Source organism: Hyperoodon ampullatus (assembly GCF_949752795.1).
Source record: "Hyperoodon ampullatus genome assembly, chromosome: 15".
NCBI lineage: Eukaryota > Metazoa > Chordata > Mammalia > Artiodactyla > Ziphiidae > Hyperoodon > Hyperoodon ampullatus.
In genome coordinates this window covers 73331089-73347123 of record NC_136928.1, presented here as the reverse complement: position 1 = coordinate 73347123, position 16035 = coordinate 73331089, and the positions used below count along the sequence as shown (strand labels likewise).

General features: G+C 37.8%; 1 protein-coding gene across 5 annotated transcripts in view; it reads right to left on the bottom strand.

Moving 5' to 3' along the window:
- The window catches only part of LDAH (lipid droplet associated hydrolase), a gene marked incomplete at both ends in the record, with an annotated part of 81549 nt that extends 65874 nt beyond the window's left edge, over window positions 1–15675 (bottom strand). For 2 of the 5 annotated variants that reach the window (XM_079720975.1, XM_079720978.1), the window contains 2 exons: window positions 5184–5327; window positions 15522–15675. In XM_079720975.1, coding sequence (XP_079577101.1) covers window positions 5184–5327; window positions 15522–15675 — 298 coding nt within the window. Of the gene's footprint in view, window positions 1–5183; window positions 5328–15503 lie in introns of all 5 variants that reach the window. The other 3 variants (XM_079720976.1, XM_079720979.1, XM_079720977.1) reach the window with 2 other exon arrangements.
- Window positions 15676–16035: the final 360 nt, after the last annotated feature.

The following is a 16035-nucleotide window of genomic DNA, read 5'->3' as shown; positions in this document are numbered from 1 at the left end:
ATTAAAATATAGTTGATTTACAAAATTATATTAGTTTCAGGTGTACAACATAGTGATTCAACATTTCTATAATAGATTATACTCCACTTAAAAGTATTATAAAATATTGGCTACATTCCTCATGCTGTACAGTATATTCCTGTATCTTATTTATTGTATATACAGTGGTTTGTACCTCTTAATCCCCTGCCTCTGTGTTGCCCCCCCATTCCTCTTCCCACTGGTAAGCACTAGTTTGTTCTCTATATCTATGAGTCTGTTTCTGTTTTGTTATATTCATTCATTTTACTTTCTGGATTCCACGTATAAGTGATAACATACAGTACTTGTCTTTCTCTGTTTTGTTATATTCATTCATTTTACTTTCTGGATTCCACATATAAGTGATAACATACAGTACTTGTCTTTCTCTGTCTGACTTATTTCACTAAGCATAATACACTCCAGGTCCATTCATGTTGCTGCAAATGGCAACATTTCATTCTTTTTATGGACGAGTAAAACACTGTGTGTGTGTGTATATACATCTTCTTTATCCATTCATCTGCTGAAGGACACTTAGGTTGCTTCCATTACCTTGGCTATTGTAAACAGTGCTGCTATGAACACTGGGATGCATATCTCTTTTCTAATTAGTGTTTTCACTTTCTTTGGTTATATACCCAGGAGTGTAATTGCTGGATCATATGGTAGATACTTTTAGCTCTAAGATCCTATAATTCTTTTTCTTTCTTTAAAACCTTTTTTTAATAGTGGAAATTTTGAAACATACACTACAGTCCAGAGAATAGTATAATAGACCCCCATGTACCCATGGTCCAGCTTCAAAAATTATTTTCCTTTTTCTTTCCAGCCTTACTGAAGTATGACTTCCAAATAAAATCTGTATATATTTAGGTTGTACAACATGACTGTTTTTAAAGGTGTACAAGGTGATGACTTAATATACATATACACTGTGAAATGACTACCACAGTCAGGTTGAGTAACACATGCATCACCTCACATACTGAGTGTAAGTGCCTGACATTAAGCTTTTGATTGATGAGACATCCACTTTGAATAAACATATTGCCAGCTGTAATGACCCAGCTACTAGCAAAACAAGCAGATAAGGAACTAGGCCACCCCCACCCATGAAGGCTTTTCCTTTCAGAAAGCTTTGGGTAACCTAGATAACTGCTCAAGTGACATTTTCTCCAAGACTTGTTAACTTCTGTCTTTTTGAGAATAGCCACCCTAACAGGTGTGAGGTGATAATATCATTGTGGTCTTGATTTGCATTTCTTTGATGACTGATGATGTTGAGCATTTTTCATATACCAGTTGGCTATTTGTATGTCTTCTCTGGAAAAATTTGCCCATTTAAAAAATCAGGCTATTAAATGTTTTTTGCTATTGAGTTGTATTAGTTCCTTATATATTTTGGAAATTCTCCTTATCACATATATGGTTTGCAAATATTTTCTCCCATTTTATAGGCTGCCTTTTCATTTGGTTGCCTGTTTCCTTTGCTGTACAGACGCTTTTTAGTTTGATACAGTCCCAACTGTTTATTTTTGCCTTTGTTAGTTGTGCTTTTGGTGTCATATCCAAAAAAATCATTGCCAAGACCGATGTCAAGGAGTTTTTCTCCTATGTTTTCTTCTAGGAGTTTAATGGTTTCAGGTCTTAAATTTAAGTATTTAATCCATTTTGAGTTAATTTTTGTGTATGGTATAAGATAAGAGTTCAATTTCATTCTTTTGCATGTGGATATCCAGTTTTCCCAATACCATTTATTGAAGATACGATCCTTTCCCCATTGTGTATTCTTGGTGCCCTTGTCAAAGATTAGCTGACCCTATATTTGTGGGTTTATTTCTGGGCTCTCTATTCTGATCCATTGGTCTGTTTTTATGCCACTACCATACAGTTTTGATTACTAGCTTTGTAATACAGTTTAAAGTCAGGAAGTGTGATAACTTCACCTTTGAACCTTAACTTCAATCTTCTTCCTCAGGATTATTTTGGCTATTTGATATCTTTTGTGGCTCCATACAAATTTTAGGACATTTTTTTCTATTTCTGTGAAAAAATGCAGCTGTAATTTTTGTAGGAATTTATATAGGGATTGCACTTAATCTGTAAATTTATAATTCTAAATAGAAGATAATTACAGAAATAAAAAAGATACAGTAGGTGAAAGTGGTAGTAGAAGAAATCTGAGCAACTAAAGAGCTGAAACAAAGTCTGGATGACCCTGCTTATCAAGGGCCTGATCACTGAGAGTGGAAACTGTTTTAACAGAGAGGAGGAGATTAGCCAAGATAAAGGTAATCTTACATGTGATGCCTTAAAAAGAAAGACACAGGAAGTCTGGGTGGTGAGATAACCTAATAATAAACAATGTAAGTGCAACAGATTTGCTTTAAGCACAGAGGTATTTTTCCATAAGTGCTAGCAAAGAGGCAGGTTCACAGCAGGTACTCAAAAAAGATTAAATTGAGTAAATGGAATTAGGAAAAAAGAAAGCTTAAATTCCATTCTCAAGAGTTGGCATCTGATGTTAAAGTCAATCTAAAATTAACACAGGATTTTGGAACCAGAACTAACATTTCGGGAAGCTGATCTACACCACGATATGTGAGAGTTAAGAGAAGAGATCAAGAGCCAGGGAGTTGTGGTGTTCACAGTGAGATGACACATGAATAGTCCGAGCTATGGCTTCAGGAGGGAAAAGAAAAGAGAACCAAATCCCATGCTAACTACAGAACCAAAGAGTTTCTACCTACTCTGTATGCACAGGGTGATTTCGTTTCTTAAATTCTGCAATAACTACATTGTGTCCTGACCATATGTATCAGTTAACAGCCAAAAATAGGACATGGATAAAAATAGGAATCACCTCTTAATTGTCACCCACTTCTTCAAATAAAAAAATTATTATAATTTAGCTTGCCTTCAGATGTTCATGAATGTGGAAGGAGCTGCCACTTAGAACAGAAACTTTTCCTTTGCTACTCAACAGGATCAAGGCTTCAAAGGGCCTGCTTCTAACAACTGTAAGATAATACTTCTGAGGATGGACCAAAGGGAAGCTAATAAAACTTGAACAAATATTTAGCAAAAATGTTTTAAGAGATAATTTGTATGTTCTACTATTGCTCAGGTACAATGTCATATGTATATGCTGACCTATACCTGTGATTAGATTTAAAATGTTAATACATAACATTCCCATTCATGATTATATGGACTGAATATTTGTGTTCCCTAAAATTCTTACGTTGAACAACCCCCCTGCCCCCACTGTGATGGTATTTGGAGATGGGGAGTTTGGGAGGTAATTAGGGTTAGAGGAGGTCATGAGGGTGGGGCCCTCATGAAGGGATTAGTGCCCTTATAAGAAGAGACACCAGAGAGCTTGCTGGCTTGCACTCCTTCTAGCTCTATCATGCTCCCTCCCTCTCCCTTTCTCTCTCCCTCTCTCTCTCTGTCATGTGAGGACTAAAAGAGAAGGCAGCCACCTGAAAGCCAGGGAGCGGGCTCTCATCAGAACACAATTGTGCTGAAACTCTAATCTTGGACTTATAGTCTGTAGACTATAAGAAAATAAATTCCTGCTATTTAAGTTACCTAGTTTATGGGTTTTGTTATGGGAGTCTGGACTAATACAATGATAAAAAGTATAATGTAAATATTAAAATTATTAAAAACCTCCAGTATTTTTTTTTTTTTTTTTTTTTGCGGTACGCGGGCCTCTCACTGTTGTAGCCTCTCCCATTGTGGAGCACAGGCTCCGGGCGTGCAGGCTCAGCGGCCATGGCTCACGGGCCTAGCCGCTCCGCGGCAAGTGGGATCTTCCCGGACTGGGGCACGAACCCGTGTCCCCTGCATCGGCAGGCAGACTTTCAACCACTGCGTCACCAGGGAAGCCCTCCAGTATTTTTTTATTAACAGATTTTATTTTTTAGAATGGTTTTAGAGTTGCAGAAAATTTGAACAGATTAGTCCAGAAAGTTCCCATATCACCTACCTCTTTCTCCCTCCCTGCCCACACATGGTTTTCCCTATCATTAGATGCTCAATAAGTATAAGAAGATGCTCATACCATAGGAGAGGCATACCAGAACCAGGGTCAAACTAGGCAATGAAGCCATAGCCACCTCTCTCCCACTTCAGATTAACAAAGTGGAACCCTTAGGGAATGCCCACACAGAAATTATGTTTTTCTTTTTTCCTCTCATCTCACTTTTTTTTTTTAGAAGAGTGAACATGCTAGAATACTCATGAATTAGAAGCAGGTAATTTGCAACTCTGTGGTACTACTTCCTCCATTTAAAGGCTTCCAGAAATTTACCATGTAAAGTCCTAGTTCTCCCTTCAGCTTTCAAGGTTCCTCCCAATCTGGCCCTGCCTAGCACTCAAGTACCTACTGAATCTCTCTTCCTGCTATGCTAATCCTTCTGCCTATTATACAGAAGGCACCCACCTCCACCCCTCAATTCCAAATTCTACTCAGCTGTTAAAACTCTTTTACTCTCTCCTTTGTTTACTCCTTAAGTATCCACATGATCAGCAGGCCAGAGTTTATCACTTAATCACTCTCTAACATGAGAATGAGAGCTTCCTTAGAGTAGGAACCATGGTTAAGGACCACATCGTCTTATACTACTTCACCATTCCTCTTAATACAACCCTGGACTATAGTACATGATCGATAAACATACAGTTGGTTACTAGTTGGTAAATACAGATGGCAAGTCCTAGACAAACTGTTTGATCTGCCCAAACTTTTTTTTTTTTTTTTTTTTTGTGGTATGCGGGCCTCTCACTGTTGTGGCCTCTCCCGTTGCGGAGCACAGGCTCCGGACGCCCAGGCTCAGTGGCCATGGCTCACGGGCCTAGCCGCTCCGCGGCATGTGGGATCTTCCCAGACTGGGGCACAAACACATGTCCCCTGCATCGGCAGGCGGACTCTCAACCACTGTGCCACCAGGGAAGCCCTGCCCAAACTTTTAAAGAAAATTACCTGCAGAATTATTTGACCCCCCAAATCCTAAAATTACCAGAATGTGGCATCATGGGCCCAATGCCACAAGTGGAGGTTTCCACTGGTATAACTCCTAACCTTAGCAGGCTTTCTAGAAATATGAACACCCACTCACTGTAAAGGAAAGCAGATGTTAACAAACACATACCATCTGAGGTTGTAAGAATCTTCTTGTCTTTGGGGGCCAAGGCATGCCCAGCATGACTGATAACCCAAACTGGAAAGCGTCTTTTTGTTGAAGAATACAAAGCCTTTGCAAATGGCACATAAAAGGCAGGAAAACCTGGGTTACCTAAGAAAAGAAACAGACTTTTAGATTAACCAAAGCAATAAACTCACATAAGACAATGTGCTGACTGAAAAAGAAAGATCTATTTCTCCTTATACTTCCCTATATGTTACTATACAAACGTAGTAACATTTACCCATACAACTCAATTTTAATATCCTTTATACCTTAAGTCTGGGAATTATCATTTAGAAAATTTCTGCTCCTGCTTTGTTCTCCAACTGCTTCAAATAAATTCTTCCTCCATGTTCCTCATCTTAAAAAGTGGAAGCACCAATCATAAATTAAATACTCAAGTCCTAACAGCAGGAGTCATTCTTGGTTCTTTCCTGTTCTTCACATCCAATTCATCAATAAGTCCTGTCAACTCTGCTTCCAAAATACATCTCAACTTTGTCCAATTCTCTCCATTAGTGTTATCACTTCCCACTGGGTTTCCCACAACAGCCTCCTAACAGGTCTTCTATCTACTCTTGTCCCCTGGGAATCCATTCTTCAGGGTACCCAGAGAGATATCTCCAAACCTCAACTTGAATCACAGCAGTACCCTACTTAAACACCTTCCAGTGGTTTCGCATTGTCTAAAATCATTAATACTGCCTGTCAGCCCCTTCAAGATTTGACTATGATCAGTTACCAAGCTGCACAAAAACCAATCAGTGTCACAATCATTCACAAAGAAAACTTTAAGGAGTCTACTAACTGTTTTCTGATCATTTATCACAAGTACTTATATTGTGGAGATGTATAGTTTGATCTTTGGGGGAAAACACCACCAACTAATACATGTAGATTTTTCTTGTGTATGTACAGAAGGTATTTTTGAGGTGGGCTTGCTATAAAGAGACAGAATGAATAAACGATCTTTTTTAAAAATAGTAAATCTGATACATCTTTGGGGGAAAAGAGTGAAATGGGGTTTTCATCTTACAATCATCATCTGTATAACACCTTCATAAATACTAGTCCATTTCCATCAATATCTATTTTTCCAATCAATTTATCTATTTCTTCATGCTGCTAGGTTTTCTCCTCTTTGCAATTACATGACAGGGTTTTGCTGTACTGATGTAACCTCTGCCATCCTTGTCAAATTTTACTGATTTCTTCTTCATTGTTTATATCTTTTAGTTTCCTAGATAAGCAATGTAGCAAAGTGGTTAAGGGCATAGACTCTGGAGCCAGATTGCCTGGAATGGTTTTCTTACTTTGCCACTTACCAACTGTTTGACCTTTAGCAAGTTATTTAACCTCTCAGGCCTTGGTTTTCTTGTCCATAAAATGAGGATAATAATCATACTACCTCATGTGAGAACTAAGTGAACTAATATATGTAAAATACTTAAACACTGCTCAATACACTGCTTGCTGTATAAATGTTAGCTATTCAAACTTGTCATCAGTGTCTAGCCATGATGGTAATATATGAAGGCCTTATCACCCCTATTGTTACTTTGCTTCTGTTGCATTCTGACCTAGTGACTCAAGTTCCAAATTCCTTTTTGTGATGGTGCTAGTGTCATCTTTGTTAAATAGGTGAAGACTTCCTCAAATACAGTAATGTGTTCTTTGGTCAGCTGATTAATTGTCTGCTGTGCAGCTAGAGAAGAAGGGAAACAGGGTGTGTATCAGCACAGAGTTACTGTAACATCAATGGTGGATGTGATGACACTGTTTCATGTTTTATATTTAAATCTTCAGTACGGTTGGAATATTCTTGAGTGTAAAGTATAAAGCAGTAATCCAGCTTCTTTTCAAGTGAATAGCCAAGTGTCCCAAGAGCATTTATTATATTACCCATTCTTTCTGCATGGATTTGAAATGTCTTCTGATCCAATACTGAATTCTTACATTTGTTTGCTAATTCTGATTCCAAATAATTCCACTTATTTTTTCCTTTTCTTCTCTGCCAGCACCATACTGTCTTGATTACTACATTGTGGTTTTTTTGTTTGCTTGTTTGTTTTTTAATGTTTCAGTAACTGGTAGGCCCTTAGAATTATTTTCAACAGTTTCAATTTTTAAAAATTTCTTTGGAATTCTGATTGAAATTTTATCTCATTTATACATAAGTTTAGAAATATTTGATATTTTCCACATTACTGAGTATAACCTTCTAGGAATGTGTCATGTCTCATACTCAAATATTTTATGTCTCTCAGTAAAGTTTTATAGTTTTCTTCATAGGACTAGAAAATAATAACACTTCTAAGTACTATAACCTATTACATGCCAGGCAGTATTTAAGTGTTTTACATATATTAACTCATTTAGTCTTCACATGAGGTAGTACTATTATTATTTTCATTTTATGGGTGAGGAAACTAAGGTAGAGAGGTTAAATAACTTGCCAAAGGTGTTGCCAGTGTTATCATACAAATGATAAGTGCTCAATAAATATCTGAAGACTGAAAGAACATAAAAAGTAAATAATACTGAATTTTAAAAAGAACATAAAAGTACCTAGTCTAGGATCTTCTGCATACCTTGTTTTAGTTAATCTTACAACAGCGCTATAAAGTAGCTGATATTATCACCAAGGATAATGAGTGGACAGCCATTGTTATTATTACTATCATTACTACTACCATTGCTATTATTACTACAATTATTATTACATTTTTAATTTTTAATTTTTTAAGTTGAATAGATTTAACATGTAGCATTCTGTAAGTTTAGGATGTAGAGAGTGTTAAACTGGTTTAACTTTAAGGAGAATCCAAAGATAACAACTACATGATTTAGACACAATAGTTGCAATGATAGGATACATAAAACCAGATGAATGACTACTAGATAATGCAACTGCTAAAAAACAACTTTTCCTCTCTATCTCCGGGTTTAAGTCTGAGTTCTTTCCCTTAATGACTGTAAGATCTTAAGCAAATCCCCTTAAACTTTCTGATTTACTGTTTTATCACCATGAAGTAAATGATAATGCCAACTACTCCATGTCCATTTATTCCATTCAGTACTATAGCTTCTTTTGTATACAGTCAGTCCCCTACATATGAACCTTCAAGCTGTGAACTTTCAAAGACGCGAATGTGTCCCTGTATGCCAGCTGTTGTACTGTATTACTGTACTTTTCAAGGTACTGTACTGTAAGATTAAAACTGTTTTCTTTTTTGTGTGTTTGTTTTTTATGTATTATTTGTGTGAAAAGTATTATAAACCTATTACAGTATAGTACTATATAGCCAACTGTGTTAGTTGGGTACCTAGGCTAACTTTGTTGGACTTAAAAACAAATTGGACTTAATAAACATGCTCTCAGAACAGAACTTGTTCGTATGTAGGGGACTTACTGTATTCTTTTAGCTATTTTTTTGTAATTTATATTCTAGTAGGAGAATATATACACATAACTAAGTAGATAAATAAGATAGTTCAAGAGTGTGATAATTTCTATGAAGGAGATAAACAGGATCATATGATAGAGAAGGGACAAGATTAGGATGGCCTGAGAAAAATGTCTGAGGACGTGGCATTTAGCTTAACTCAAAAGATGAGAAGAAATCCACCATGTAAAGATTTGAGGGAGAAGAATACTAGGATGGAAGAATAGGTGCAAAGGCCCTCAAGTAATAAAGAGTTTGGCTCCTGAAGAGAGTCCACATTGGCCAGTAACATGGAGTTCCAACTTATAACAGAGACAGAGGTAGAAAATATAATGCAAAACATTTAAATGTCATTGCATACTTCACCACTTAAATGTTATGGCTTATGTTACACTTTATGAACCATGAACTAAACTTCCTGGTTAGGAGATCACAGAGAAAATTAAAAGGGTCTTGTTTATACAACTAAAATCAGATATATATGTATGTATATATATCTATCTCCAGGTGTAAAGATGTTCAAAAGCATTCCAATACAGAAATGCAAGTTATACATTTTATCAAAGGATATCAAAAGGTGTTATAAACACATGCTTGAACATACACATAGTGAAATGCCTAAGCAACGTATAACAGAAGCTGTGGTGATCATCTCTAGACCCTGACTGCTAATAAACCCTTAACCACTTAACATTGCAATTGGTAGACTTATGCCTTCTAGTTAATCTTGTAGGGGACAAGACTTCCATATATCAAGTTAATGTGGCATGGCATCTAGAGAAGGTTGTCATGTGGACAGAACTTTGGGCTTCTCCATGGAGCCTTGTCTGCTCCATCTCCAATCACTGTACTCACAACACAAGACATGCCACATGATTCCATTATCCCCATATGACCACTTGAGAATTATAATGATTCACTGTGTTCTACAGTGAGTTCTCATACTGCCTCCCTTTGCTTATTTCACTACTTAAAGGAAGTCCAAGGATGCTATTAGCAGAAATTCTACAACAAAAGTTCATTGGAAAAGATGAAACTAAATTAAAAGCTCCTCAACCTGTGGCTTCCAATAAATAATTCCTCATTATCATTACTAACTTAAAAGTGATGAACTAATTTTGCTATGTGTATGAGCAAAGTGATTTAAAATACTACAAGCAGCTCATGCAGCTCAATATCAAAAAACAGACAACCCAATCCAAAAATGGGCAGAAGACCTAAATAGACATTTCTCTAAAGAAGATACACAGATAGCCAACAAACACATGAAAGGATGCTCAACATCACTAATCATTAGAGAAATGCAAATCAAAACTACAGTGAGGAATCACGTCACACTGGTCAGAATGGCCATCGTCAAAAAATCTACAAACAATAAATGCTGGAGAGGGTGTGGAGAAAAGGGAACCCTCTTGCACTGTTGGTGGGAATGTAAATTGATACAGCCACTATGGAGAACAGCATGGAGTTTCCTTAGAAAACTAAAAATAGAACTATCATGTGACCCAGCAATCCCACTCCTAGGCATATACCCTGAGAAAACCATAATTCAAAAAGAGTCATGTACCACAATGGTCATTGCAGCTCTATTTACAGTAGCCAGGACATGGAAGCAACCTAAGTGTCCATCAACAGATGAATGGATAAAGAAGATGTGGCATATATATACAAGGGAATATTACTCAGCCATAAAAAGAAATGAAACTGAGTTATTTGTAGTGAAGTGGATGGACCTAGAGTCTGTCATACAGAGTGAAGTAAGTCAGAAAGAGAAAAACAAATACCGTATACTAACATATATATGGAATCTTAAAAAAAAATGGTTATGAAGAACCTAGGGGCAGGACAGGAATAAAGACGCAGATGTAGAGAATGGACTTGAGGACACAGGGAGGGAGAAGAGTAAGCCGGGACGAAGTGAGAGAGTGTCATGGACTTATATATACTACCGAATGTAAAATAGATAGCTAGTGAGAAGCAGTCGCATAACACAGGGAGATCAGCTTGGTGCTTTGTGACCACCTAGAGGGGTGGGATAGGGAGGGTGGGAGGGAGATGCAAGAGGGAGGAGATATGGGGATATATGTAAATGTATAGCTGATTCACTATGTTATAAAGCAGAAACTAACACACCATTGTAAAGCAATTATACTTCAATAAAGATGTTTAAAAAAATCTACAAACAATAAATGCTGGAGAGGGTGTGGGGAAAAAGGAAACTTCTTGCACTGTTGGTGGGAACATAAATTGATACAGTCACTATGGAGAACAGTATGGAGGTTCCTTAAAAAACTAAAAATAGAACTATCATGTGACCCAGCAATCCCACTACTGGGCATTTACCCTGAGAAAACCATAATTCAAAAAGAGTCATGTGCCACAATGTTCACTGCAGCTCTATTTACAATAGCCAGGACATGGAAGCAACCTAAGCGTCCATCAACAGATGAATGGATAAAGAAGATGTGGCACATATAAACAACGGAATATTACTCAGCCATAAAAAGAAATGAAATTGAGTTATCTGTAGTGAAGTGGATGGACCTAGAGTCTGTCATACAGAGTGAAGTCAGAAAAAGAAAAACAAATACCGCATGCTAACACATATATATGGAATCTTAAAAAAAGAAATAATGGTTATGAAGAACCTAGGGACAGGACAGGAATAAAGACGCAGATGTAGAGAATGGACTTGAGGACACGGGGAGGGGGAAGGGTAAGCTGGGACAAAGTGAGAGAGTGGCATGGACATATATACACTACCAAATGTAAAATAGATAGCTAGTGGGAAGCAGCTATATAACATAGGGAGATCAGCTTGGTGCTCTGTGACCACCTAGAGGGGTGGGAGAGGGAGGGTGGGACAGGGAGGGTGGGAGGGAGACGAAAGAGGGAGGAGATATGGGGATTAGCTGATTCACTTTGTTATAAAGCAGAAACTAACACACCATTGTAAAGCAATTATACTCCCATAAAGATGTTAAAAAAAAGTGATTTAAAATAAAATGTTACGTCAGTCTAACAGAGGTGGACCAAACATGAGGTCTATAGTGGCTGAACGATCTTTGAAATACTGTCATCCTAATTTTCCCCACAATATAAAAGGACTAGCTCCCCAAATAAAATACAATTAAACTGAAGAGCAGCAAGAGCCTACAGCTTGCACAAAGCCCAGGGAAACGGGCCAAGGGCAGCAAGGAGAATAGAAGGGCAAACATAAAAGAACACCAGGAAACAAAATGATCTGAAAATGTCAAAGCCACTATAAAACAATGACACTATTAAAAAACAAGTATTTTAAACCTCCCTTTCTCCTCAGTGTCTTCAATGAATGCTCCTTCTATCTCTTCACCGTATCTTAAACCTGGCTCTCCCCTATGCTGAACTCTCTTCCTTTCAAGGCCCTGCAGAAGAGACCTCACTCTTCTCTAACACTTCATATACCTCAATGAGAGCAAAGGCTTTTGCAACACACCACTCCTAGCACCTAATACCAATGAGTGAGTGAAAACACCTCTGACTGGGGAAGCAGAGAGTGGGCTGTTTGCTCCACTTATAGTTCATCCTACTGTAAGAAGCTCTCCTCCTCTAAGATCGAAGCCATCTGCTTCCATCTTCAACTTTCTCGTCATTCTCACACATTCCCTGAAAACCTTGACCCTTAAATGTCAGTTTCACTTGCCATTCCGTAAGTTAGGTGATTGCAAAATCTGGGAGGCCTGACTGAGCCAACACCTTTGTCCCATAATTCATTATCTCGATCAAATTCAAAGAACTTCACCTATATCCAATTTAAGCAACTAATTCCAGTAGCCACAGCCTGGATCAGTGGTGTGCATATCAAAATCCACTAGAGGGCTTCTTAAAACCCAGATGCTCCACCCCTAGAGTCTCCAGTTCAGAAGACCTAGGATAGGGTCCCAAAACTTGCATTTGTAATAGGTTCTTAGGTGATGCTGCTGAACCTGACAACAACGGTAACAATGACAGGCCTATGTCTTTTCATTACCCAGAAATGGTTTACATCCAAAGCATCCTAACTCTGATAGCCCTTCTCCAGCTCAATCTTTGACCCTTTTAGACCTCACTCCCAATATACCTGCTATTTGATCACAGCCCTGCTCAAAATCTATCTACTTGTTTTTGGTCAATAATTCCTTTCATCCTGCATATCTGCTATTTTCAATGCTGACCAATTTCCTTAAGGCCCCAATCCACCCTCTGCCATCCTTACTCTCCACAGATCACCTCAACTCTTAATTAACAGAGAAAACAGAGGTCAGGAGCAGGAACTACTTTATTTCCTCTGACACACCTTCACACTTCTCCATTTCAGTAACCAACGTCACCTTGTTCATTCTACCCTCAGAAAGATACTCCTTCTCCAGTCCAAGATAATGTTTCTAATTATTTTCTCAATCCCACACTCCACCATTGCCTCCAAATCTCTACTTCATCTAATAGCACTTGTCATGCCTATAATTTCAAACTCTCCCTCACTATTGGCAGAGCATATGTATTTTTATTATTTATTTATTTTTGGCTGCGTTGGGTCTTCGTTGCTGCACGCGGGCTTTCTCTAGTTGTGGCAAGCAGGGGCTACTCTTCGTTGCGGTGCACGGGTTTCTCATTGTGATGGCTTCTCTTGTTGCAGAACACAGGCTCTCTAGGCACATGGGTTTCAGTAGTTGTGGCACGCGGGCTCAGTAGTTGTGGCTCACGGGCTCTAGAGAGCAGGCTCAGTAGTTGTGGCACACAGGCTTAGTTGCTCTGCGGCATGTGGGATCTTCGCGGACCAAGGATCGAACTTGTGTCCCCTGCACTGGCAGGTGGATTCTTAACCACTGTGACACCAGGGAAGTCCCTGTATTTTTAATTTTAATAGATGCTGACAGACTGCTTTCCAAAAAGACTGTTACATCATGGCAGAACACTGGAAGTTTATTTTCAGAACAGGTTAAACCAAAGAGAGATTCTGGATCAGAAGTCTTAGCCCAGTTGAGAACAAAAGCACTATACTGAGAAGAAACACTGAAACTCCAACTTCCTCTCCCTTGTTCAGCTCTGAACATTAGCAGACAGGCTTCCATTCCTCAAATAGGATACTTGGAAGATTCCTTCCTGGAAAACTGAACAATCCAAGAAACAGCTACAGATACTGAAAGCTGGAAATCCTCCAATGAAATGCTGGGTCCCTACCCAATCACCTTAAGGTGAGGATTACCTAAGGTAACCAACCACTCCGTTTTGCCCATCCTGTTGTCATGGTTTTAGTACCGAAAGTCATGTGTCCTGGAACACCCCTTAGACTAGGATGGCTGGTCACCCTAGGCATACCTGTGGACAAGCCCCACCCCTGAATACAAGCTTCCAATAAATTTTTTACATCTTCTCTTCAAAATGAAAGGGTAGTCAAGGATTATCAAACATTTGAGGAAAAACAAACACTAATAGAAACAGAAAAAGGAATGCAGCAAAAACTCTAACAATGCAGGAAGCCAAAAAACACATGAAACAGAAGACTATAAAAAAGAAAGAACACAGAGCTCTGAGAACTGAAGTTAAGTTTCTGGCTTAAAAAGGTCCACCAAAATCCAGTGTATGAAAAACAGCCATACCAAGGTGGCTGACTATAAAATTTCAGAATCTTACAACAAAGAAAAGATCTAAAATATTTTTTTGCTGGGGGATGGGGGGGAGCTTCACATACAAAAGATAAAAAATCAGAATAATATCAAGACTTCTCAAAAACAGTCTGAACCCTGGAAAACAATGAACATGCCCTCCAAATTCTAAGGAAACCACGATCTCCAACCTAGAACTCTAAGACGTTTTCTGACATGCTAGAACTGTAAAAGATTACTTCCCATACACCTCTTCTCAGGAAGCTCCTAGAAGGTATGCTCCACCAAAAACAAGGGAATAAACCCAGAAAAAAAAATACGGGATCCAGGAAACAAGGAATCCAACCAGGAGAAAAGTGAAAGGAGTCCCCAGGATGGCCTGTGTAAGAAGCCTAGAGAGCAACCAGTTTAGACTGGAGCCGAAGAACACAGAGTTCTGGGAGGGACAGCCCCCCCAAAACAAACCAGAACAAAACAGAAACCCTATTACTCAAAAAATGAGAAGTTTTTTTCACTTCTTGAGAATAATTTTAGGATAAATTACCAATTGAAACATAGAAAACTAAGCAAATAAAAGGGACAACCATTAATCCAGGGAAAACAAACAAAAATGTACAAGGAAAGAAATCATAATACCCCATAGGCCTAGCTATGTACATGAGATGATATAATATGATATATATTAACAGTTTCATTTTCAACCTTTAGGCTGATATATATATATACACGCACATATATTTTTCAAGCTCATATTTTTAAAAAGTGCTTCGAATACCTACAATCAAGCATCTTCCCCTAACATTCTATTGATACTGATCCAGCATAAATCACAAATGACCCAGTTGACAAATCCCAGAATAAATATATGTTCTACCATAATCTTATAATCATCTTGAAATGAGACAGTAAAAATTATTTTAAAAACTGTCAAAAAATATTATTTGATAAAGTTCTAATTATTCTAAATATTGTTAAGAAATTTTAAAAAGCAGATTATAAAACTACTTATGGTATACATTGTGATTTTTAAAATGTATATAATATATATACTATTAGTGCATAGATGACAAACAAAACATCCAGCCACTGAAGTATCAAGGGTGGTTGTTATCAATGGTTTGAGTGATTCTATTTCCTTCTATAAGGATTTTTATATTTATCAAATTCTCTTAAAATCATAAATAGTTACAAGTATCTGTACACAGTCTTCTCATCCAGATTTTTAAACTTACCAGGAATAATGAAAATAAGCAGCTTAGGCCTGTTGGCAATTTGATCACTAATGAGGTCAGTCCAGGGCCCACATTTTAGAATCTGGGTTTCAATTCCACAACATAGAATGAATTCCTCGTGCACAGGAATTTCTTCCTTGATTTCTGAGTCCATTTCTAAATAAGGGGAGAAGAACAATATGAAGAGTCATTAAAATATAAAACTTTGAGCCAAAGACAATATTCGAGAATAAAAAAGACAAAATTCACTATACCTAGAAGGAAATGTCACAAAGAGATATGAGAGATATATGACTATTCAGCTATTCTAGATTACAGGACTGAAAAAAAAATTAAACCACAAGAGAAGAGAGAAAGAGGGGCATGTCTTTGGTGAAATTAAAGACTACAGAGGAGTGTGAATCAAAACAAAAATCCCACCACTCTCCTCTCCAGTCTAAATTGACAATATCCATGGCTAACTTCCACTTTCCCTCTGCTGGAATTCTTGTATAGCTATATGCTCTACCAGTGA